The sequence below is a fragment of the Oryx dammah genome, unplaced genomic scaffold (assembly GCF_014754425.2).
Source record: "Oryx dammah isolate SB20612 unplaced genomic scaffold, SCBI_Odam_1.1 HiC_scaffold_3, whole genome shotgun sequence".
Classification (NCBI taxonomy): domain Eukaryota; kingdom Metazoa; phylum Chordata; class Mammalia; order Artiodactyla; family Bovidae; genus Oryx; species Oryx dammah.
Window position 1 is genome coordinate 21,871,637 of NW_024070187.1, and position 26,687 is coordinate 21,898,323.

Here is a 26,687-nt window from a genome sequence, read left to right on the forward strand (position 1 = left end):
CTTTTCCATGGCAAGAAGTTAAAAAAAAAAGGCCCAGACCCTCTAAAGGCTTTCCATCTGAAAAGCCCAAGTCTTTACAACAGCGCACAGTCCTTGGGCCATGTGAAGCCACTTCCTCTTTGCTCTTGTTTGTCACTACTTCGGGGCAGTCACATAACCTGCTGCCAGCTCAGCTTCCACCTGAGAGCTTCTGCACTCGCTGTCTCCTCTGCCTAGAATACTCCTTCCCTGCATACTTGCACAGTCTCTTACTTTTCAGGATTTGCAGAAATGCCATTCTCTGGCGACCTTCCATGGCTTACTCTACCCTTATCTAAACTTCTATCACTCCCCTTCCTGAATTCCTTGCTGCTTCCCCTGCTTTACATTTCTTTCTGTACTAATTACCATTTAATATACTACACATCTTACATGACTACTGCCTAACTTCCCCATTAGAACAGAGGCCGTGTAAGAGTGGGGACAATGGTTTCTTCCGTGCCACATCCCCAGTGCCTGCAATAACGTTTATTATATTGTGGGAATTCAATAAATAATTCTTTAGTGAATGCATGATTAAATAAGAGGCCTAAAATGTTATCTATGGAAGGTGAGATATTAAAACAAGAGTGCGTCAGGTGACAGATGGAAATTGGGAAACTATATTCTATTTTATCTCTTCCCCCCAAATTGGCTAGATCCTGGTACACCCTCTCATTAGGCTATTTAAATGAGAATGTGACTATTTACATCAGGACAGAACATTAGCCTAAGTAGATAGAAAGGTGTTGGGGTGTGGGCTCTGGGCCTGCAGTGTGGTCATAGGACTCTGACTGCTGAGGGGCAGGGACGGGCAGCTGTGGGAAAGAGAAGGAAAGGTAACTCTTTGATCCTCTTGTTGGAAAATCAAGGTAGTAGCACTCCTCTTACAGTCCAACACACCCTTCTGGACACCCCTCCTCCCACCCTAACTGCTGGCACCTGGTGTACTGAGGAGTCTAAACTCACACACTCTATTCCGTGCCATACTAGGGCACTCAGGGGTCCAGAATTCACATTTCTGGTTCACCCCAGTTTCGTAGTCATGCACTCCCCAAATAAGAAAGGCCTTTCGTTGATACTCACTGTGGTGACTGACAGGAATAACCAGCCTACAGAACCTTATCGTAAAGCTGTGCAGGTCTGCATCTACAAGACAGCAAACCAGTGGGCTCCCTTTCAATGAAGAGCACAGGCTCTGGAGTCTGAAGGACGGGGCTCTGAATCCTGACTCCTCCCTCTCCTAGCTATGCCATCCTGGGTACGTTACTTGACCTTTTGACGTGTTTTCTCATCTGTAAAATGTGAATACAAATCCCTAATATCTGGCTTTTCACAAGGATTAAAGGAAGCAGTTTACAGCATCGAATGCAGCACCTGATTCCCAGCAGATGCAGAGCGTATGATAGTGACTCTGACTCTGTCCCTTCATGCCATAAGCAGACATCTGCAGTGGAGACTTCCTCTGAATTTAACGAGAAGGTGGACAGCACTGCGTGGCAGGCTCTCCAACCTCTCTTCTCCTCACTGTCTGTCACCCAGGAGCAAAATGTCCCTATTACTTTCCATATCTGCTCCCAATTCAGAGAAATGTAGGTCTGTTCCCTCTTCTAGGTTTTAACCACTCTGCTTTTGCACTTAACACCATACTTACTCAAGATCTCCTTAAATCACGCTTCTTCTTCCCTCTCCAAAGGACCCTTACTCTTACTCCACAAACCACATACTTTCTTCTCCCTTAATTCTGAACAATGCATTTCCTGATAATGATGATGACAACTGTACAGGCTAGCATTTACTGAAATCTATGGGCCAGGCCCTACAGCAAGAAATACAGAACCATTCTTTCATTTGATCTCCATAATTCAATAAGACATGTTCTTAAAAAGTACTGTTCCCTGCTTGAGTGCCATTCTTTTTTTTTTCTTATCAAGTATGCAAGAAAAGCTCTAATCACCAATGCTGAAACTCCAACTTAATCTGCAGTACCTTTGAAAAGTGAAAGTGAAGCCGCTCAGTTGTGTCCAACTCTTTGCGACCCCATGGACTGTAGCCTACCAGGCTCCTCTGTCCGTGGGATTCTCCAGGCAAGAGTACTAGAGTGGGTTGCCATTTCCTTCTCCAGAGGATCTTCCCAACCCAGGTCTTCCACACAGTAGTATTACCTTTGCAGTTAATCCTTTTATGCCTCAAATAAATAAGTGCCTAAAGGTCATGATTTACTCCATGTTTCCAAACTCATCAGCCATTTCTTGTTCTTCATCCCACTTGACTTCTCTGAAGGGTTACCTTCCCTCCTCAAAATGTTCCCTTCTCATTTAGTTTCTGCTAAAGCATTCTTCCTCCTCAAAAGGAGATCTGTCAGAGATATGCCCTTGGTCCATCTCTAATCTTTACCATAATCACTCTCTTCACATGGTTATGTTAGTCTCCTAGATTTAGTTATCTACTCCATGCAGATGACTCCTCAATTTAAATCCCATGTGCCCTTCCTTTTTCAACACCTATAACATTTCCAGCTGCTTGCAGGGCATCTTCCTGTCCATAACTTATAATCAATTTGACCATAACTGAAGACCCATGAATGGCCTTCCTTCTGAAACCTACTCCACCTCCTATTAAGTGAAACCACCACCTTCTAAGCAACTGCACCAAAATTCTCCTATCATCTGTTGTCTTCTAGACTTAATAAGTTACTGAATTAACTGATTCAGCCAGGTGGCTCCCTCAAAAATCTCTGGTTTCTGCTCCTTCCCTCTATCCTCATTGCTCTAGTTTATCTATCTCACCCTGAATTAAGAGTTTAACTCATGAGGAATCACTGCAGTTCTTCCCAAGTGGTGTTGCTGTGCCTTTCCCTTCCAATCCCTCAGGAGACTTCTATCAGATTTATATTCCCAAAGCACAGTGCTCATGATAGCAAATCATTTCTATATTAAAACTTGTACAATTTCCCCATTTTCTACAAAATGTGGTTTAAATTCCTGAGCCTTGCACAGTTTGGTCCAATCTTACCTCTAGCCTCATCCCCATCTTTCTCTTTCGTGTTACTCTTCATTCCAGCAGAATTATTCACCATTCCCTTCCAACTTCAGAGATGTCTCTTTTTGAGCCTTTGCCACTCACTTTTCTGCCTCTGCTACTTTCCCTAATCAGATTCACGTTTTCAAATTTCTACCTTTCCCTCAGGATCCTGCCCCAAATGTAATCTCTGCCTTGAAGTCTTCTCTGCCCACTCCAACTAGCCAGCTCTTCAACCTTAAGACTATGAGGTCATTCACTCCTTCATCTGAAAAACACTGCTTTATTCAGCAATTCCTACATGGCAGCTATAGGTGCTACTTCTATAAAGGTGAATAAAACAATATTATCATCTTTCAGATATTTAAGGCCATATCTTAGGCCCTCCATTAAACTGACTGGTTTTTTAGGATCAAGGCATTGTCAAATTCTTCTATTTCCCCAACCCCCAGGATGAAACTAATCAGTATTTGCTCAAAGAATTCATGACTGAACACATCACTGGCTCCAGGCTGCTCTGAAGAAGAAGGAACGCCAAGTGGTTGACACCTCCCAGGCCATACTAGGTAAGGATGCTGACAGCAGAGCCCACAAGGCCATCCTGCCTTAAGATCTGCTGAAGGGTTATAGTCACGTGACACAGTTCATCTCTCTACTACAACTGTGAGGAATTACCCTGAGAAGTTTCTAAAAATCCCTAGCAAAAAGTGACTGTGTGGAGTCGATTAACTTGGAAATTCTTCTGACTTCTTGGCTTGAAACCACAACCAGGAAGACCTAACTCTGAAACTATTTTTATTTCTAAGAGGATTATTTTTTGAAGTACTTGTACTCCCCTGAGAAAACTAACTTCCATATACAGACTATATGCTATATATATATACACACACACACACACACATACATACACATACATACATGCATGCTATGGGCCATAGGCCGCCAGGCTCCTCTGTCCACGGGACCATGGGACTTCCCATGGACAGTCAAGAATACTGAAGTGGGTAGCCATTCCCTTCTCCAAGGGATGTTCCTGACTCAGGGATCAAACCCATGTCTTTTGTGTCTCCTGCACTGGTAGGCAGATTCTTTACCACTGCCCTACATGGGAAGCCCCAAAAATCTTTAATTTTTATACATTCAATTCTCAGTGAGGATTTAACCCTGCCATACAATTCAACAACGGTGCTGGGGTTTGGCCAAGGCGTCAGGATGGGCAGAAGACAACCCCTGGAACCAGGTAAATTAGACACAAGGCCGGGAGGAGGGGAAGTGCTGTCTTGGCCATAGGTCCCAGGTAATCTGGAGAGCTGATCTCATATTCATCACCTCAGCTCGACTGCCAGGGCAGCTGCACGAGGGGAGCTTTCCCCATCAGCAATCCTTCCACTTGAAAACGGGCCTAACTTGGCAGCATCAGTTTATGCTTCTAAGTCACTGAAAAACTCTCCAGGAGTGTAAAATCCAGACTCTCTAACCTATCCCAGGTTGTAATTTATTTTCACGTGTGATTCCAGGTTTGGAGAAAACAACAGGCATGACAGTACTGTTTATAGAATTTAGTAATAAATTGTGCTTAGGATAAATGACTCAACATTCTTAAATTTGTAAAAGAATACCTCAAATTATTAAATCTGTAGAAGAATATTCTCCAGAAGTCTGAACATTTTCAGATTAAAAACATGTGAGTTAATTTTTAGTGCTCCAGTAAGTGGCCAGAGTTCCAGCTGCCAGTTACTGCTATGACCTTGTATTGGTCCCCTAGCCTCTTTGGGCTTCTGAACTCTTCATGTGTAGAATCACAAGATAACATTTAATATATCTTCCAGCTCTAAAATTCTATGATTATTAGTCATATATATATATATATATAGGAGAGGACACACAGGACAACAAGCAAAGATCACATTTTCTAACTGAAATATTTCAAACATATTTCAAAAAAATAAAAGCTTAAAACCACAGAATTTCTGAGTTGGAAGGACCCTAATGGTAACTTAATTTGTAAAACTGTGAACATTTTAGATACATTTAACACAATTACAAACTGAGAAAACATACAATCAACACTCAAATTACCTGTTGTAATGGGGCCTCTGATAGCATGAAAATCAAAATTTAGAGACAAAGAAAAACCTTTATGTTAGGCAAAGATTTCAACTTTTCTCATTAAAACTGAAATTGAGTAATCAAAGCATTTAGTTTCAGTAAATCCAAGGAGGGCACTGCCCTGGGTAGTTAAATCCTGATAATAAAGGACTGACTTTCCTGAGGATAGGTCAAAAATGCTTAGACTACACAAGTAGTGGGCGGGAGAGAAATATACAAGCCAAACAAAGACAGAATGAAAAATTTTAATCTACAAAAGTTTTTTTTTTTTAAATTCTTACAAACTACATAAAAATAACTAGGAGGATTAGATAACATGTAAGGTATGGCTGAAGTATGTGCAAAATGGAGATTTTAATTGGGGGATTTATTCTTTGAAGACATTATTAATATAAGTTCTAAACAGTCTTTTAAAATAGCCGAAAGTCTCTCAGCACATTGTCTTTGATACAAACCTAATCTGAGATAATTAAGAGTATCCTCTGACTCTGTGATATTCAAATTTACTTGGAATTAAATATCACTGATTTCTGTTTAAAGGCATATAAATATCCTCATGTTATATTTTTCTTGCTTAGAAAACCCATCATATCGCCTTCACTGAAATCCATTGGGTAGAGAAGTAACTAAATAATTTGGCTCTTAATGATTGAAAGTACTTAGAGACATCATTTAGCAGAGAATTTAATTTGTACTATAGTAAACACAGCTGCCTGGTACGAGAATTTAGACCACTTTGCGAAGATGACAATTAACTGCTCCTTCAGAAGAAAAGTACATAAGATAAAGCATTTCAGCTATTCTTCTGTGATTTCCTGTGGAAAACCCCTACAAAATTAGGAGAATTACAAGCGAGTAGAAATGGGAAATTTTCTCTGATTTCTTGTTGTCATTTTATTGGTTAATTTACATCCCAGACACTGATGGGGCAAAAGAGAAAACACGATATAAGTGTCAGACTGAGGTTAACCAACATATTGTACCATCTACATACTATGATGTAAGCAAAAGGAGGAAGGGAGAAACACCAAAATTTCTAACATGGTTGAGGATAACATCAGCCAGCAATCTGGAAAAATGATTGTACTTTAAACCTGCTAAAAACCCTCCCATGTGATAACTTTATATTGTTCAGCCTATGCAGACTAAAACACAAAGTATATGAAATAAATCATATACTTTTATACTTAGACAAAATGTTCTGCAAGCAATTAATTTCTATTACTTTTTAGAGATTTGCCAGAAAATTATAACTTCCCTATAATCAAATCTTTATTTTTCCCTTATTATGAAGTACAATTTATTAAGTAAAAACTCTTTTCTTGAAAGGTATAAAAAAACAATCTACTTCTCATTAAGCATCTTAACATAAGGTGCTTCCTTGCTCTAGTATTTTAGCTTATTTTTGAACCAGTCCAATGATAATGAACTTCATCCTGAGGCTATACATTCCATCCTCAGGCAGCTCTGACTCTCAGTAACAACTGAACCCTCTCTCTCCCAGGGCTCCTCCCAGTGCTTTTTATCGCCTCTTCTTGGGACAGACGGACATATCTCATCCTTCTCTCCTATGACAGCTGTCCAAATACTTGAAGACAACCAAATTTGCCAGGCTATAAGTATTCTCATGATCAGTGACTACCTTATTTTGAGGAAGGTTTTGGTTTGGTCACCATTCTGCTCTGAACACATTCAAGTTGGTTTTTATTTCTCTACAATGGTGGTGCAAAGCAGGGTACGCAGTTTCCCTGGTACAAGAGTGAGACCACTGTCTGGTCTTAAATACTTACCCTTCATAGAATTACTTGTTTGGCTGTCACATCACATTGTTGGTTCATGTTGAATTAACTGAAACTTCTAGATTTCTTTGCATGCATATCCCTCCCACCCTGTACTTGTAGTAATTTGTTTTCTGGAGGCATTCAGCTTTTTAGAATAGCCTAATTGCCTAAGAAGTTAGCCCCAGGAGAGGGTGGGATGAATGGAGAGAGTAACATGGAAGCAGATAAACCACATGTAAAACAGACAGCCAGCGGGAATTTGCTGTATGACTCAGGGAGCTCAAACTGGTGCTCAGTGGGATGGGGTAGGTAGGCCAAGAGGAAGGGGACATATGTATTCCTATTGATGTTCATGTTGATGTATGGCAGAAACCAACACAATATTGTAAAGCAATTATCCTTCAATTAAAAATAATTTAAAAAAAAAAGAGGTATGACAACAAAAAGAAAGCTAGGCCTTGTTTTGATGGAGATATGGATGCTGAAATATATTTCTGAATTTTAAAACTCAAAAGTAATAAATTTTATATTAAAAAAAGAATGTAGCTCTTTGCCTCAGCTTTTCAAAAAGAATTTGAACTTAAATTATTTGTTATCTATCCCTCCATGTCACTGCAAATTTGATAAAATGTCCATTGAAGACAATGATAAAATACACTGAAGTAGCTGCAGAAAGATCCCTGAGGCCAGAAATATCCCTCCAGGCTGACGTCACCAACATGAGAAATACTGTTAACCCCTAAGTACCAAACCAGAGATCTCCAACATCTCAGTATTACACCATCCCAGAAACCCTGCCAAAGAAAACAGTGAGATATATCTGGTGTGATTTGTTCTTACTAAGGTGCCTGAAATGGATACCTAGCTCTCTGGTCTCTAGTTTGAAAACACATCTTTCAAATGCCATGAGCATTCTGTCAAAAACAAGTTGAGACTACCTAGCCAGGAGGTGATCTCAAAGCAAAGGTGCACTTCCCCTACAGTGTGTAGCCCTACACACCTACACACACAGACACACAAACACACTGCAGAACACCCTTTGAGGAGGCCCCCTAGCCCTACATACCTACCTACCTACACACACACACACGCACACACACACATGCACGCACACACACACACACAGCAGAACATCCTTTGAGGAGGCCCCCTAGCCCTACACACCTACCTACCTATCTACCTACCTACCTACACACACACACACACACACACACACACAGCAGAACATCCTTTGAGGAGGCCCCCTAGCCCTACACACCTATACACACACACTGCGGAACGCCCTTTGAGGAGGCGCTCCTCCAGCGAGTCCCGAGTAACACTTGTGTCATCATCTTGTATGTGCCTGTATGAACTGCTCCTTGCCTGTTCACACAGGTCTGGGGGCAGAGATGACCACATTCGAGCATGTGGCCACAGAGCTCAGCACCGTGCCTGGCACAGGACATGTGCTCCACGAATATGAGGGAAGGGGGAAGGTCAAGGCAGCTGTAAAATCTACAGATGGAATGTCCTAGGCTTAGATGTATTCAGGTTTCTGAACTAACAATCCAGAGTACAATTTAAATCAAGGCTCTGACCGATCCCTTTTCTTTGTTACTATTTTAACCAATACAGAATTGTAAAGTAAAATAAAAATAAATAAATAAATAAGTAAAGCAGAAAAAAAAAATAAAAATAAAAAGTAATAACACAATGATGTTATAATGACTTCTAAAGGGTCTAGTTAATCTCATTTAAATATGAGACTGATAAATATTGATATTGAAAAAATAAAATTAAATCAGTAAGATGGGAAATCCCTGAAACTGAACAAAAACAAAATATTTAACTAACTATATTTCTAATGGCACTGTAGCTACATAGAAGGAAAACATTATCCTAATAGTTTCTGAACATATTACTCTGACTACCCCCTCTTGAATATATTTGAAGGTCAGAAGAACCATTTAAAAAAAACTGTATATTTAGTAAGTTCACAGCTAGAACTGATATTGGTATAGTGATTCTGAAGCTATTCTGTATGCATCAAAGGGCTGAGCAAACAGCGTGGGTATGCTATCATTGGCAGCTAGGGTTTTCATTATTGGAGAAAGGCAATACAAATATGGAGCAGAGGAAGAAGGGAAGAAGCCTGCAATGTCAGACTGGAATTTAAAGGTATCAGTATGAATTCAAGATTAAAAACAAACAAACAAAAACACAGTTTTCGAGTTCTGCCTAATGAAACAGACTGGAAGAAATTTCTCCAATAAAAGGAACCAGGGCTTCTTGGAGAGATGGCTGATTACAGGACTGGGGCAGAAAAAGTACAGGATGAACTGAGAGTCTCATATTACTTCATAAATAAGGAAATATTCAAAATCGAGCGGAGACATGTCAAAAGGATATAGAAGCTAGCATGAAAGACTCCTACTGGCTAAGAGTTAGACAATTTTAACATCAAAATAAATAATGACAGGAGTGGCTTATAATACACTGAAAAAAAAAATCCATGAGTATCTAGAGAAACTAAGTAAAGTTTTTAAAGGAATGTGAAGAACAGAGATTGTTTTTGTTTTTTTAAACAGAATTTCTTTTTAAACAGAGAATTTCAGCTAACAAAATTTCTATAACAAAAATGAAAAAAAGTGATAGAAATATACAATCACAAATTTGTAATCATCAACTACTGATAACAATCGATTCACCAAAGAATCATCCATGGAAGCTAAAACCACTGGGAAGAGATGTTAAGGATGGTAGTTTGTACAGGGTGGCTACAGTGGAGACAAGTGATTAGACTCTAGGTAAGTTTTGAAGGCACAGCCAATAGGATGACCTGATGGGTTAGAGCAGTTCAGGATAACTCCAAGGTTTCTGACCTGAGCAACTGGAAGGATAGAGCTGCCATTTCTTGAGAAAGGAGAGATATTAGGAGGAGTAGATTGGTAGGGAAGATTCAGAATTCAGTTTGTTCACTATCAGATATCCAAATGATGTCAATCAAGCATCTACGCCTGGAGCCTAGATTTCAGAGTGGAAGTCTAGGCTAGATAAAAGAATCTGGAGTCATCAGCATATCTACATTACATAAAGGGATAAGATGGAGGCAATGGAGAAAGAAACCCTTCTTGGTCAAGTTTTAACTAAACAAGCTAACTTTCTATGTAAATTTCTATTTCTAATTAAGCTTCTAATCAGTGAGCAACAATGGACTACCCAAAGAACAAAAGAGAACTCAGTTTAATTCAGTAAATATTTGTTGTACATCTCCCAATAGAAGAATATCATGAAGAAATAAGATGTGGTGCCTGTCCTCAAGAAATAAGGTCTAGAGGTGGGGAGACAGGCATGTAAGCAAGTAAGTAAATGAATATGAGAACAGTGGTGGATGCACTCAAAGATTTCACGGGCTGATTAAGGAGGAACACTCAGAGGTCAACTAACTCAGCTGGAAAAGTGAGGGCAAATCAGGCAGATTTCTGAAAGAGTGATTGCTGATAAATGTGTCAGAAAACTACATAAGAAATAAATTACATGACAAGGAGCTGAAATGATATTCCAAAGAGATAAAATTAAATTCAGGACAAAACACCCCCACAATTCATAAAGAACACTCATAGAAAAAACTTCATGGCTATTAAAACTCAAGTTAATAACAAAATACATTTGAAAAATAGAAAGACCCTGGAGTCAGGGAAAAATCAGGATCAAGTAGGATTATCAGGGCAGGTAGGCTTTTTGAGCTTGTCTTTACCAGGAGAAAGGAAAGCAGACAGATTCAGAGACTACAAAAGACGGTACATGTACAAAGGCAGCGTGAGAAGCAGTGTATGATGAATGGAACGCCTTACCAAGAATAAGGTAGGTTCCCACAGCTGACATTCACAGAGCACTTATCATGCGTTGGGGGCTGCTCCTTACATACACGAACTCATCTTAATCTTTCCAACAACCCTGGGAGGCAAGGACTCTTAACTTCCCCTTTTTACAGATGCAGAGAGGTTAACCAAGTTGTCCAAGACTAAACAACTAATAAGGGGCAGAGTTGGATTTGAACCCAAGGTAGCATGCTCTAGAGTCTGCTACTAATCATTTTACTATATCACTTCCCTAGATATCTATAAGCTGCTGAGGAATGTCCTACCAAGCTCATTAAGTGAGAAAAGCAAGAGGCAGAGAGTTTTATAGATTAACAGAATAGAAGCATGTGTATAGATGAATATGCTGTATAGTTTACAAATATTTGGATACACATCATGCTTACACACATAAACATATATACGCATAGACTTGTGTACGCCTGGAATATTTTTGGAAGCTTACCCAAAGAAATTCAAAGCAGTGCTTCTCTCTGGGGAGGAAAGGGATCATAGAAAGAAGGGAAGCTTACTTTTCACTGTATGTATCTTTGTATTATTTGAATTTCTATTAATTTCTATGTGACACTTTTAAATAAATAAAAAACTTCTTACTTAAAAAATAAAACAATAGGAATGGCACACAAACTAGACATTCTCTAGTGAGGGAGTACACTCGATCACACAATTTCTGGAATAAAGGGGGTTTAGATGTCTTAGTTTGCTCACGGCGGGGAGAAATAATTGCTATTTGTTATTCTGGTTCCCCCTTTGGAGTTTACCAGTACTCATATGTTGTGCTTGGGGATCCACCTCCCACCTTGTCTACATGTCCAAGGTGCAGCTAACCCCACTGCCAGATCCAGAGGGTGGAGGCTGCAAATGGTTATTAACGCAATCACCTTGCCTCACACTCTCTGTCCCAGGTGTGACCTCCAGGGATGGGCTATGAAACAAGGCAGACCATGAAGGCCTAGAAACCTTTGACCTGGGACCCCTTAAACCTGTTTCAGCTTCCAGGAAAGCACACTTTCTGCTGTAGGACCTGGTGCCCTAACAAGGTGAGCCTGAGACTGCTGCTGTGGCCACCTTGCAGAGCTGAAGAGGGAAATCTGAATAACAGAAGTCAGAGCTGAGCAGCAGAGAGAAGCCAAATGACAGTGTCAGCTCTGAATCCAGTGGGCTTTGAAGCTAGGTAGCTTTTCCTTTGGACTTTCCAACTTTTTAAACAAATAAGTTACCATTTGCTGCTTAGTTTTAGCTGATTTTTCTCTCACAGCCATGGAAAGATTCCAATAGAGAAACTGAGGCAGACAAAGCCCCATTTCAACCTCAAAGTCTGGTGTCACGCCCAGGGTCTAAGTTATAGTGTTCCAACTGATTGACTGGGACATGGGACACGGGATTCCAAGGTCAGGTGAATGAGGGAGGAAAAGGAAAAGCAGGCTGGTGAGACAGGAAGAACAAGATGGAACAGCAGACGGAGGCGAGCTGTGAAGGCTGGTTGAAGACTGTATTCCAATAACAACCTATGACTATTATGTCTATGTAATAGTTATATAGACTAGTTGTCTCTTCTTTAGCGGAATTTTGATAGTACTAGTGATAGTCTGGGAAAGATGGTTCTGGCATCTCCTGCACGTTGACGATTCATGTACTATACAGATAATTACTGGCTACCTACTATATACTACATATTATTCCAGGTGCTGATACAGCAGGAAACACAACAGGAAAAAAAAAATCTCCTCCCTTCATGGCGCTAACAATCATATTTATTCTTAAAAATATAAAATGTCCCAAATGAACATTTAATGCTATAGATGTGCCACGACTGTGCTAGATGCTATTATGACAATTACTTAACCCTAATACAATTCATATTTCTGCAAAGTAGGTATTTTTTATTTTCATTTTATAAATGAGGAAAATAAAGTCTGACGAGATTATGTGACTTGTTGGAGTTCACACTATCTATAAATCATATAATCTCAAGTAAAATCTAGCTTTTGCTTTCAAGTATGTTATTTTGCTCACTAAACCACAGCTCTATTTAACTACCATATGACATATGTCATATAGCAACTCAATGGGTTTACTCAGATTCTGCAAAGTCCCTAGGTATTATGTAACTAACACATGAATAAAGAACCTTACATGAAGCGATTTATTATCTTCTCTCGATATGACTATTGCTCATTAGGTTAATATCCAGGATGTGATCTCATATCTGCTTTGCTTATGAAATCTTGCAGTGGCATGCTAGAATTGGCTTGACCAACTCACAAGAACTGTTAAATTTTCAGAAAATTTGCAAACCAGTTGACTTTATGTTGATAGCTTGAAAGTGATCATAGTGTAAGTATTTACATCAAGAAAATTAACAAATACTACAAATCAGGGTTTTGTTTCGATTTGCTTTTTTCCCCCTGGACAGTCAATTGTTAAGCATTTACTAGGGCACAACTGTATTTAAGGTCCACCAGTTACTCAATGGAGAGAGACCACAGGAATTATTCTGTTAGAAAATATTCAAAATATTGGCAAACTTTCCAACTTGAACGATTTTTAATAATCATCCCAGGTGGTACTAGTTGTAAATGTGGGAGACATAAGAAATGTGGGTTTGATCCCCAGGTTGGGAAGATCCCCTGGAGAAGGGAATGGCAACCGACTCCTGCATTCGTGCCTGGAGAATCCCATGGACAGAGGAACCGGATATGCTACATAGTCCATAGGATTGCAAAGAGGCAGACACAACTGAAGCTATGCACATAAGAGATACCATGGATACATGTGAATATCTTTCCCAGTGCATACTGGGCCTAAAATGGTCATTATCCCAGACTTTCAGAACCACTGCTTTATAAGCTTAATGCCATAAGACACTTATAATGGGTTGAATATTATCCTCCCTAAATTCAAGTCTACCCAGAACCTCAGAATGTGGTCTTATTTGGAAATGGGGTCTTCACAGACATAATTAATTAAGATGAGATCAGACTGGATTACGGTGGGCCCTAAACACAATGACTGTTGTCTTTATGGGAGAAAAGGAGATTCAGACACAGAAAGACAAAGGGGAAGTCTGGGGAAGACAGAGGCAGAAACTGGAGTGATACCGCTACAAGCCAAAGAATGTCAAGGATTGCCAGCAACCACCAGAAGCTACAAAGAGGCAAGGAAGGCTTCTTCCACAGAGCCTTCAGAGGGAGCCTGGCCCTGCTGACAACTTGATTTTGGACTTCTAGCTTCCAAAACTGTGAGAGAGTAAATGTCTATTGCTTTAAACCACCTAATTTGTGGTAATTTGTTATGGCAGCTCTAGGAAACTAAAACAATACTTGTGCAAATTATCAGATGCATAATGCCTACACAGTTAAAGAACCTAAAAAGAATTTGATAAATTCCTTTCTGGCCTCTTGCTACCGATCAATATTTTCATAAGAAATCATGCATAACATCTAAAAGCAAGCTTTTGACATAGCATCTGTTTTCAATCTCCCACCTTCCTAACTTTAGAAAGAAGGACATGGCATAAATAGAGTGGAAGCAATACTAATTAGTGAAGTTGTGCTGAAAATAAATTAGTAGACTGGTGAAGCTTTTGTGTAGCTCCATGGTTCCATAAACCAATCAACAAACCTGTCGTTCAATACTCAAATTAATGTATTTTTGGAATACAAAAAATAGAAGCTAATGATCACTTTTAAGTGTTTACTCTGTGCCATACACTAAACAACTCAATTCATACTTATATCCCATGAAGCAGGTATTACTTATCTCAACTTTACAAATAAAGAAACTGAGGCTTGGCCAAGTTAAATACCAATAACATTGTCAGTAGATGGCAAAGCTAGGAATCAACATCTTTTCAGCTATGAACTGACTGACTTCAGAGCCAATGCTTAAAAAACACCTAAAAGTATGGTCCACAAGCCGCCTGAACTTTACCCTAGACGAGAACCTCTAGGTGCAGAACCAGAAATGTGCAGCTTCCTTATCTCCCTACAGGACTTCAATTAGACAGCTTTACCCTTTCTTTTGTAATCTATATCTCACCCTTTCTTTCAAGTTTTCCTTCTCTCTGTGCTATAGTCCAGGAAATTACTTCAGTTCTATTTTTAAATTTGGTCATTCTTTCTCCCGTCTCTAATCCTTAATTTTAACTCATTCACTGAGTTAAATCACTTCAGTGATATTTTAAATTTAGAATTCTGATTTTTTCCTTAACAATAGGTCTCAAGTATTTCCCATGTTGTGCAATCCTCATGATTTTTTAAACAGTATTCTATTCCATGGTTACACCATGTTTACCTATTCATTCACCTGTTGTTATATCTTGTCATTATATGACATGAGTCCTTAGAAATTATCACAGAGTTATCATACTAATGGACCCACAGTAATTTAGCATGAGTGGAGTGGGCCCCTGACATCTCTGCAGTTAAAACATTCTTGGGTGATTCTGATGCACATCCATGGTTGAGAACCACAGATTTAAAGAACCCCTATAATTAATAGTATTCCCATGATGGTGAAGTCTGGACTATTAAATCACACTACCTGAACTGAAATCTTGGGCTCTATGCCTCAGACCAGGGTAAGCTTTTTAACTTCTGCAGACTTTGGTTTCCTCATTTATCAAATAAGGATCACAGAACCTACTGCAGTGGGCTGTGATGACTAAATAGATGATGTAAATAAGCACAGCAAGCCATCCTTACAGTCGTTCTTCTGGGTGGATGGGGACCTAAGGGTGAGAGGCATTATCTGTGAGAGTCTGCAGTCCACCCACATGAGAGCTCAGCGAGGCGAATGGAGACTAGAGGACTCTGGTCTGAAATCCACCTAGCGGGTGGGGAGAGGTTGTGGCAGCAGGGTAGTTCACAGCCTCAGCTCTAGATCTGCTGACAAGTTGAAACTCGGCTTGTCTGTGGAGGAGGAGGTGTCACACCTTTGGGGGCCATAGTACTTCTGCATGTTCTTACCTTATCAGGAAGAATTACCAGTATGTGACCTGATGAGAGCTGAATTCTTAAATGTAATGAAAAAAGGCTATCTAATCTTCGACCCCTGGGGCTGGAAGAAGCCATCCGAGATTTGCTTCTGATTAAATAATGGTCCCAGGAACAATCATGTATTTAAGGAGGATGAGAGAAAAATGGGAATAGTCAACTAAGGAAGATCACCAAGGGGTGATGGACCAAAACAGAGCTTAAGGTTCACACTGTCTGTAAATTCAATAAGCCTATTAGGTTAATAGTTACATTTTTACTATACTCCTAATAGTTATGTTTCACAGCTATGATTTGTGCTAGAAGTTTCTTCTCATGAGTAGCTTTCTCTAGTTCATAATGTAGACTATGACTACATACCATAAATTTACAGGGCTGTTTTTAAAAACATTCTACAAGGTAATATTTTGTTCTGGAGGCCCAGTGAAAAACTTTTGAAAGGAAAATATCTAGAAGTCTAGGTTATGGTTACACATGGAAGGAGTTTTGTCTGCTTGCCAAGACAGGACCTGACACAGAGTGCTCAATAAATATTTGTTAAATGAACTGTTTTCTCTCTTTTGGCTTCAACCACTAATGGTTAACTTCATGCTTAATCAGCATCCCTGTGGAAGAGCAAGAAAGGAAAAGCAGTGAAGCCTACTCCCGTTTAGGGCTATTGCTGCTGTGTCTCCTCGCTTCTCCACCTGATACCCAAAGTGAAGGGAGGCTTTCCTGGGCCTTGTGTTGAGCAGCCTTAATTGTTTTCATTCACTAAGAACAGGTAAAAATACAAAAATGTACTTTTTAAAAAGTACAAAAATAAAAGAAAATTTAAAAAGACAGCCTATATATCTTTTTTATTATCAATTTTTAAAATCAACCTCTGTCAGAAAGCTAAAGTGATACGTACTCTGCAGCACTGGTTCTTAACTGTATTTGAATCCTTCCATTTGAAAATCTGATGGGAAGTTATATTTATCTCCCCATAAATATGTATGTACACACACACGCACACACACACACACATATTGGGTTGGCCAAAAAGGTTCATTTGGGGTTTAAAAACCCGAATGAACGTTTTTGGCCAACCCAATAAATTTCTGCATATAAATTAAGAAGCTCCAAATCCCTCTGAAACCAGTAAAAGGGATCCAGGTTACAAAGTGCTTGTCTTCAATATACAGAGCACAGGGGTCTTGGTCTAGGGGATATGGTTATTTCTCCTTTTTAACATATGCAAGTAGTGAACAGCTTAGGGATACTGACGGAAATTTTAATAAATGCTATGAAGGAGGTTTTATGTGCAAACCTAATTGATTATTGGTGATCCTTGTCCCTGTTGTTTTTAGTAACTGAGTCAGATTAAATTATTCAAAACTAGCACTATAAAGAGATACTTAAAATGGCAAGCCTCCTAAACCAGACAAGTCCATACAAAGGAAAGGGAGATTACACAAGGATACATGATATCCCTAAATGCCACAAGAGATCAGCCAGTCTTCATCTGACCTTGACAGAAACTTAACATTTAGGATTTTAAAGTGAGAGGCACCAAGAGTGGAGACTTAAGAAGAAGAAAAAAAAATCGTGGGGGTCAGGGAGACAATAAACATTGTCTGTTGTTGATCTAAACATTTCAATACTTGCCTTCTGTTTAATCTGAAACACTCCGGAAAGAAAACATATGTGAGAACCAGCTTTCAGAAAACATTTGATTAAAAATAGTTACACTTACATCAGCTGTGTTTCAAGTTGTAGTCCACTGCATTTGATATTTATAACTAAAGAGAAAATAAGAATACCGACTGGTCAGCTACTCGTATTTTAGAACCAAGGTCACTGACAGCTTTCTGGTTGGAGTAGGCCAAGCTGGAGGATGTCACATCGGCTGAGGATGGGGGCTTTCTGGCCACTCTGAAAGAGAATCAGTGAGGGTTTCTGAAGCCCCGTGGGGCTGTTCCTCTTGGCAACTTTCCACCTCTGTGAAGAGGAAGGTAGTTTGGTTAATAAAAAAAAAAAATCTCATGAATAACTTTCGGGAAAGAGGGAAATGAGCCTTCCCTGGCACTCCTTGCTGAGTCAAAAACAGGCAGTGACAGGCTTGGCCTCGAGGAAGGCACTTGTGCTTTTCTGCCAGCCTCTCCCATTTGGAGCTCCACGATGAAATTAGAACTGAGGAAACTTTAAAGGAGGACTTGGTAGGACTGTAAAATAGATTATTGAATGTTTAACAACAGGAAAGCTTTCCTTTAAAGGGGGCAAGTCTGCATATTTCCCCTAGATTTTCTCTGAATATTATTATTATTTTCTTCCTGTAGGAGTCAGAATAAATTCCACACTGTCAATGGGCAAATTTTATCTGAATAATAAAGAAGAAATCAATAGAATCAAAGTGAAAGTGAATGTGTTAGTCACTCAGTCATGTCCAACCCTTTGCAACCCCAAGAACTGTAGCCCGCCAGGCTCCTCTGTCCATGGGATTCTCCAGGCAAGAATACTGGAGTGGGTTGCCATTCCCTTCTCCAGGGGATCCTCCCCCAACCAGGGATGGAACCTGGGTCTACCACATTGCAGGCAGATTCTTAAGCATCTAAACCACCAAGGGAGCCTCTAATAGAATTAAAGTGAACACTAATCTTCAATGGATCCCAGTCTTAACTCTTATTTGTCCTGAAAAAAAAAAAAAAAAAAAAAGCCACCAGGTATAATAGAAAATTTGAGTTAAAACCAGAAAAAATTTCTATCAGAGATGGAAAGTTCAGAGCAGCAGTGATTTACCTATGACGAACAGGGAAAAGTGATCAATGGGTGGGGCTTCAGCAATAACTATGTTTTATTTTAGAAAGAGATCAGAAGCAGATATGGTAAAATGTTAATACAGTTGGCCCTCTGTATCCTCAGGTTCCACATTCATTATTCAACCAACTGCAGATGGAAAAAATATGTTTTAAATTCCAGAAAGTTCCAAAAAGTAAAATAAATTTGCTGCACACTGGTAACTATTTATATAGTATTTACATTGTATGAGGCATTAAAATAATCTGGAGATGGTTTAAAGCATACAGAAGGATGTGCATAGATTATATGCAAATACTGCTGCATTTTATAAAAGGAACTTGAGGATCCATGAATTATGGCATCTGTGGGGATCCTAGAAACAGTCTTCCAGGATACTGAGTGATGACTGTTGTTATTAAATCAGGTAGTGGTATATGGTGTCCTTTACATCAATTTTTAAATGTTCTATACACATGGAATTTTTTATAATTAAAACAATGTTTTAAAAAGAATGTGAAAACTCTTGAAAGCTAAATAAGCTAAATGGCATCCTCTGACATGAAAGAAACATGCAGAACACCAGATGGCTCAATAGCCCTAATCCTAGAAATAATCTCAACATAGTAAGAGTGCGTCTAATCCCAGCCTACACCCAGCTTATTGGAAATGGGGTTTTAAGCATGGGACAAAATTCCAGTAGCAAATGGAGAACTGGAGTAGACTCTTAGAGTTGGTTCTAAAATAGTTTAACTTTAGGTATCATATTTGGACAATCAGCAAGAGACAAACCCAAGCAGGTTATATTTTTACAAGTTCTATAAACCACAGCTAGGGGTCTGCAGCCCCCAAACCACAGCCAGTCCCCATAGCTTTGGGGCTGGCCGTCAGCACTTCATTGCTCCTGTGTGAGACCGAGCGCATGCTGAACCACCAGTGTTCCAGGGGCCTCTCCAGGACATGGTATGTTTCCCAGAGGCATGATGAGAAGAGAAAGAATGAGGCTGGAGGAGACAGAGGAAGGTAAGAAGCTGTAGAGGAGGAAAAGGCAGAGCCTAGAACATTCCCCTCTTCAGCCTGAACAAATATACTTTAATAAACATGTATCATATGTAAATTTCAGAAATATCATTTCCTTCCTGCAAATGTAAATGCTCTCCCTCTGAAGTTCCTGCAGAAATGGGATCTGGGGAAGAGTGTGGGGGCACTGTCCATTACACCTGCCTCTATGGGAAGGGAGGCTGAGGACCACCGCACAGATGTTCTCATTGCTCTCACACAGTGGCTACACAGGTTAACAACCTTGACTAAAACCATCTCCACTTTCACTTTCTCTTCTGTAACAGTTTACAACAGAGAACCAACAGAACTCCTATGTTGGGTATGCAGTTACCATAGGATATGGAATGTTTAGGATATGTTTTTTCTTCTCTTTTCTGTCTTTCTCCTTAATATCCAGGCACACTAACTCAGACATTCTAGAAGAAATTACAGAGTCACCATGATCATCATCTTGAAAATAAACATCTAATAATCAGGAAAAGTATATATGTTTGCAAAATAATAGACTTAGGCAAGAACCTGGGTCTCCCGCATTGTAGACAGGCGCTTTACCATCTGAGCCACTAGGGAAGTCCTCTCATATAACCTATGAGCTACTGTCTTATATAGAAGAAAAGTATGCAAAGAAGAAGGGTTAAGGTTGATTAGACTTTGCATCTAGATCAGTGGTGCTCAAGCAGGGTGATTCTGCCCCCCCACGACATATGGCAATGTCTGGAGACATTGTTTGGTTGTCATAACTATAGCGCTGCTATTGGCATCTAGTGGGTATAAGTCAGGTATGCTGCTGAATACCCTCCAATGAACTAGAAAACCTTCCAAAGCATGAAGTCTTCCCACCCAAAACATTAGTAGTGATGAGTGTGAGAAACCCTGATCGAGCTGTATCTGTCACACAGCTTCTCTTGCAGCCTCACATGGCTGCTTAGTGAACTGCTGCAGACACGTATGATTGTGACGATCCTCCTGATAAAGACACACACAGAGCAATTCCTTCCTTTGCCTAAATTTTACATGTAGGAGGGATTTATATCCCTTTGTAAACCAAAAGTTCATCCTTAACTATCCTTTGTAAAAAAGATTATAAAAAGTGATATTGGAAGAAGAGCTCTGGAAAAACTACCTCGTGATTGACTCTCTTCTCCCCATATCAGCTCTTCTGATTAAGAGTTTCTATGATAAATAAAATTACTTCCTTTAACATTGCAAACTTTCAGTGAATGATGACAGGCTAAGAGAACAATGATAGTTTGTAACAGACTCTCTGAACTGCTCTATGTTTTCTTACAATTGGATTAAATGCTTAATAAATATATGTTGAATTAGTGAATAAAAAAAAATTGGGTGAAATTCTGAAGCTGCAGCTGAAGGTCAATAATGACTAATCATACACATTTATATTTTGACTTCCTTAGTATTAGCTGTTTACATATCTAGATTTCCCAATAAGTATTAAACTCCTTGATAAATAAACTATGATTTGAGAAGAACATCGAATATCCACTAGGTTGTTTTATTTCTAGACTATTTTGTAAATGTGAGGCATCAACCACTACATGAGAAGGATGTATGAAGACTGAGCATAATAGTATATATAAAGTTTTTCCATTGGGTAACAAATCTATAACAAAGTTTCTACTATGTATATTTTAGTATCAAGAACTGTTACTTAGTTACAAAAGACTAGAGCAATACAAGTCAACACTTGACAATATTGTAATTTATATTTGTTTGTACAGAGACAGTCCAGAAAAAAACTCCCAGTTTTACTCTTAATGCTAATTCTTCAGTAATTACAATCATAATCAGTGTCAATGCCCATAATATGTATCACACATATGAACACATACAGTATTTCCATACAGGACACACAGACACGTGTTAAAAACATGTACTGGATTTGACTCCCTGATATTTGAGTACCCACTCTTCCTGAGCTCCTCTCTCTTGTTGCCCAGAGTTATAATTCTGTGTCTTATCTTACTACCATCCTCCCATGGCCTGTTCCCTAGGTCTCTGCTTCCAGTCTCCCAAATGCACGTGTTCCACAGGACAGTTCAACGAGCAAGAGTCTGCTGTAGGATGACAAGCCACCAGTCCTGTGAGGACCACCAGGCTCCCTTTTAAGAGCCTCCGTTTCCTCACAGGTATTAAGACTTACCTACCAGGGCTGTTATGAGGATAGAAAAGATAATGTATGTAAGTTTCAGTTCAGTCGCTCAGTCGTGTCCAATTCTTTATGACCCTATGAACCGCAGCACTCCAGGCCTCCCTGTCCATCACCAACTCCCAGAGTTCACCCAAACTCATGTCCATTGAGTCGGTGATGCCATCCAACCATCTCATCCTCTGTCGTCCCCTTCTCCTCCCAGCCTCAATCTTTCCCAGCATCAGGGTCTTTTCAGATGAGTCAGCTCTTCGCATCAGGTGGCCAAAATATTGGAGTTTCAGCCTTACCATCAGTCCTTCCAATGAACACCCAGGACTGATCTCCTTTAGGATGGGCTGGTCGGATCTCCTTGCAGTCCAAGGGACTCTCAAGAGTCTTCTCCAACACCACAGTTCAAAAGCATCAATTCTTCTGCATTCAGCTTTCTTTACAGTCCAACTCTCACATCCATACATGACTACTGGAAAAACCACAGGCTTGACTAGATGGACCTTTGTTGACAAAGTAATGTCTGCTTTTTAATATGCTGTCTAGTTCAGTCATAACTTTCCTTCCAAGAAGGAAATGTATGTAAAGCACTTGGCAAATCTTTGGTGCTTAATAAATGCTAATCCCCTTGTTTTATTGCTGTTCTTATTTCCTCATTCAGATTCTAAAGGACCAGAGACCATAAATCTGTGGCTAAACCCGTATTTATCTGGACTAATAATCCTGAACAGGAAACACATCTTTCATTCCACACAAGAGCTCGGATAGGAGACTTAAAATGCAAACACAATGGATAGGACTAATACTACAATATTACTCAAGAGGTAAAGAATCAAGGGTTTTGTTTTGGACCAGAGGTAAGAAATTAGAAAGGCCTGGGCCTAGAAGTGGGCTATGAGGAGACGGAGGAAACAAAATGCAAAGCTGGCAAAACCAAAGACCAATTTCTTTGATACCACAATTTTACTAAAGGTCTGTCTTGTACAAATGAAAATGTTTATAAAAGATGAAACTGCAATATTTGACTGGTTTACCTGCAAAACTGTGAGCAATCAGTCTATGAAACATGACATCACATTACAAAAATAAAAAACTCAAGCTACCTCAGCGGAAGATATTCTCAATTAAATACAAAGAAAGAAAAAGAACCTGAACAAGTAGAAAAAGCTCAGCTAAGCCCACCACAGCATGTCATGAAGCAGTATGTTCCAAGGACCATCACGTGTAGACGAATAGTTGCTCAAGCAGAGGCCCTTTTGGACCACTGAGATACATTTTCTCATTCAATCTTTAGAAGACCACAAAGCACAGGTCCTTAACAAGTCTGTATTTTGCACATCCAGGTACTGAGGTTTAGAAGTGTTGGATAACTCAGTCAAAGGCACACAGCTGGTAGCAGAGTCCGGATCAGAATTCATGATCTGAGGTATTCTACTTACTATATAATCCACACACTCAGTCATCTGAGTCTTGTTTTTTTGCTAGATCTCTAAAGAGCTGAAATTGAGCACTCTCTCAAGGCATTTTACAAGTCTTAGGAAGTATACAACTAAACAAATTTTTAAGATAACCAAGAAATAATAGAAGTTTTGTTAATGTTGAGATAATTTGTACTAAATGGAAATATTAACAGTTTTAGAATCTGTCACTTCTATTGCTACGAGACACATTTCTACGTAAGTATTATAAATAATCATGTGAACATTTCAGCTTATAAGCAGAGGCATACGGTAGTTATTTAAAGCATTCCTTTCTTTTGCTCCGAGGACACCAAATCTTCCAGAATTCACACGGAAAGACATCACAAACTTACTTTGACCTGAGGGTAGGACTTCTTGTTCTTTTCACTAGACGCACCAGGGAGTCCTCCATGGGAGGGGCCTTCACACACATAACGGAAACGAAATCCTCTCTGCAAAGGTGAACACAAGGTGAGCAAGTTTGAGGAATACTTACTAAAAACTTATAGGGACAACATTACACCCAAATTTTACATTCTTGTGTGTATTAGAGGAGACACAATCTGTGAAAGAGGACTGTATATGAGAACCACTTCTCTCCATAACCTTATCATGAATATTGATGTTAACTGATATTTGGGCCCTGAGCCATGGCTTAAAAGCCAGGTCCCTGGCCCTGCAGAAGCTCTCCTCCTGTGCTACGTGGAGAGTCAACTGCTGCAGACTTTAGGCCTAAGGACTCGACATGCTACAGCTTGCCGGCATCAGAGTTTCTTCATCTCACATTGCTTCTGCCAAGCTCTGAAATTGGCCGTATGACTCAAAGTTAAGCTTCTCTGACTCTTATTTAAAGGCATTCCTTTACCTATTCTGATGACAGTTGGTTCAGGAGGGAATACAGAAATGTCTTGTTAAATATACCCCATCAGGGTTATAGAACACCGCCTATGCAAACCCGCACATCTGATCAGTAACTCTCAACTGTTCAAATGGTAAGAAGTTTCGATTTAAGATTGTTAATACTATCAAGTTCAAGCTGGATATATTAACTGACCTGAATGAATCCAAACCCAGAGAGTCCCTTTATATATTAACTCAAGAATTTTTATAGACACAGTAATATCAACTAGGAATTAGCAAGAAGCCTTTACTATGTGGGCTGATAAGCATATGAGTTCCATGTATTTTTTTTTATACAAGTAAGAAGATCAGACCATATTGAAGGTCTATTCCAGTTTTAACATTTTATGACTTAAGAAGCTAACAGTTGTAATTGTGCATATTTGCATACCAAAAATAAAGCAAGGACATTTATGAGAATGGCTCTCATCATCATATGAAGGGAGATTTCAACATTTTTCCTGAAAGACTCAGCTTTATAAAGATATCAAACAATTTGTGGTAGTGTTAGTAGTTTATACAGTCTCTTGACCAGATGGTCTTCCGTTTTTCAAATACACCACCCTTTAATGAAAAGAATATGTTAATACACTTTAAGGAACGTTCTCACCTTTCATTTATTTTATTGTGGGACTGACTTCATATAAACAGTGCTGGATCCTTAGGCCCTCAGAAGCCCCGCACACCACTACTTGTTAGTGGGGGCTCTCTATCTTGCACACTGGATAGTGGAGCTCAGTGAATATACAGGTTTTGATGGCTTTGAGCTAATGGATCAATGTAAAATTTCTGCCCTCCTTAGACTACTTCATTTCACTATGCCCCATAGGGTCTTGAAAAACAGGCTGAGAGGTTCAGGGAAAGCACCTGGAATTGTTGCTAAATTCTGTGGAACTTTTCTAATTTCCAAAGAGGACCAGTCTAAAGTATCTTTTATGAGACCAGTGAGACCTGACGTAAATTCCTTAGGGGAGGAAGCTACCTTATGTCACACATGGGTCTGGGGTATATGATCAACTCATTAACTGCTGCTGCTACTGCTAAGTCACCTCAGTCGTGTCCGACTCTGTGTGACCCCACAGACGGCAGCCCATTGGGCTCCACCGTCCCTGGGATTCTCCAGGCAAGAACACTGGAGTGGATTGCCATTTCCTTCTCCAATGCATGAAAGTGAAAAGTGAAAGTGAAGTCGCTCAGTCATGTCCGACTTCACGACCCCATGGACTGCAGCCCTACCAGGCTCCTCTCTCCATGGGATTCTCCAGGCAAGAGTACTGGAGTGGGTTGCCGTTGCCTTCTCCCAACTCATTAAAGTGGGACCTAAAACAACTCTTGAAAAGGGGTCCTTAGGTGACCCCAAACATCAACACCTGGAAAGCCTTCTGAGGTAAGATTAGTGATTTGAGGGTGACTCTCCTTGTTTTGGGGGCCTGGTGGGCTGCCGTCTATGGGGTCGCACAGAGTCGGACACGACTGAAGCAACTTAGCAGCAGCAGCAGCAGCAGCAGCTCGTTTTGCTTCTCAAAAATTCGAATTAAAAAATAAGTTACAAATTCAGCCCTATACCTTTTATAGTCAAAGGCTGTTAGCGTATTTTCAATAATTGAAATTTCTAAAAGCATGAAAAAGCAACAGTAAGCCTCCAGAACTGGCTAACCATAAAACAGGGATTTACTTGACTGCTAATCGGTTTAAACACAACTTCAGTTTTTAAACAATATTAGATAATTAGCACTTAATAATATGCAACAGAACTAGCTATCCTAAAGATTAGTAGTAGTCTATGCTATGACTCATCTCTGTCAAAGCTGGGGAAAATTGTAGCAGAGACTCCAAAGAAAAAAGAAAATTTTTCTAGATTTTATTTTTAAAACAATAAAGTCATTCATTATCTTTAATCATAAAGTTATTTAGGACAGTTGGAGAAATATATACTTATACTATTATATCTTATTGGGAGTGGTGTTCAGTAAAATATGAGTAAAGAGACCTGTCTTAATACCTTGCTTATCATTTGAAAAACAACATATATCATTCATAGTTGGATAAAAGTATCTAAACTTCTATGCAAAGGAATTTATAACCTGAACATAGAAATTTATCTTTTTTTTTTTTTAAAGGAAACTAGGATGTCATCTAATGCATAGTCTGGATGCATTTCAGATTCTAAAATTTTGAGATTAAAGGTTTACCAATCCACAGCCATTCATCTCAGTAACTCCACTTGCTTAAAATGAGTCATCAACCTCAAAGGCAAGGCTCCATCATCCGGTCAGAAAGTCTGACTTCAATACAACCTTCTTACTTTCACTGGAGTCAGACATCACAATATTACAGTTTGGTAAGCAAGCACATTGATTTACTCAGATAAGCTTTAACACATCCACCAACAGTGAATTAAATTTTGAAACTACATAACTCATCCTTCAGATAAATCATAAACGTCAATTTTTCCTTATGACTATTGACCCATAGTAAGAAACATCATTTTAAAAACCTTATGGTAGTGCTATGCTTATGAAAATGAATATTTGAAAAACACATTTTGCCTAGTATGCAAA

At 39.4% G+C, this 26,687-nt stretch overlaps 1 protein-coding gene across 2 annotated transcripts in view; it reads right to left on the bottom strand.

The window, feature by feature from the left end:
• The window catches only part of NFKB1 (nuclear factor kappa B subunit 1), a 124,621-nt gene that overhangs the window by 60,885 nt on the left and 37,049 nt on the right, over nt 1–26,687 (bottom strand). For both annotated transcript variants that reach the window (XM_040237755.1, XM_040237756.1), the window contains exon 5: nt 23,580–23,678. In XM_040237755.1, coding sequence (XP_040093689.1) covers nt 23,580–23,678 — 99 coding nt within the window. The remainder of the gene's footprint in view (nt 1–23,579; nt 23,679–26,687) is intronic.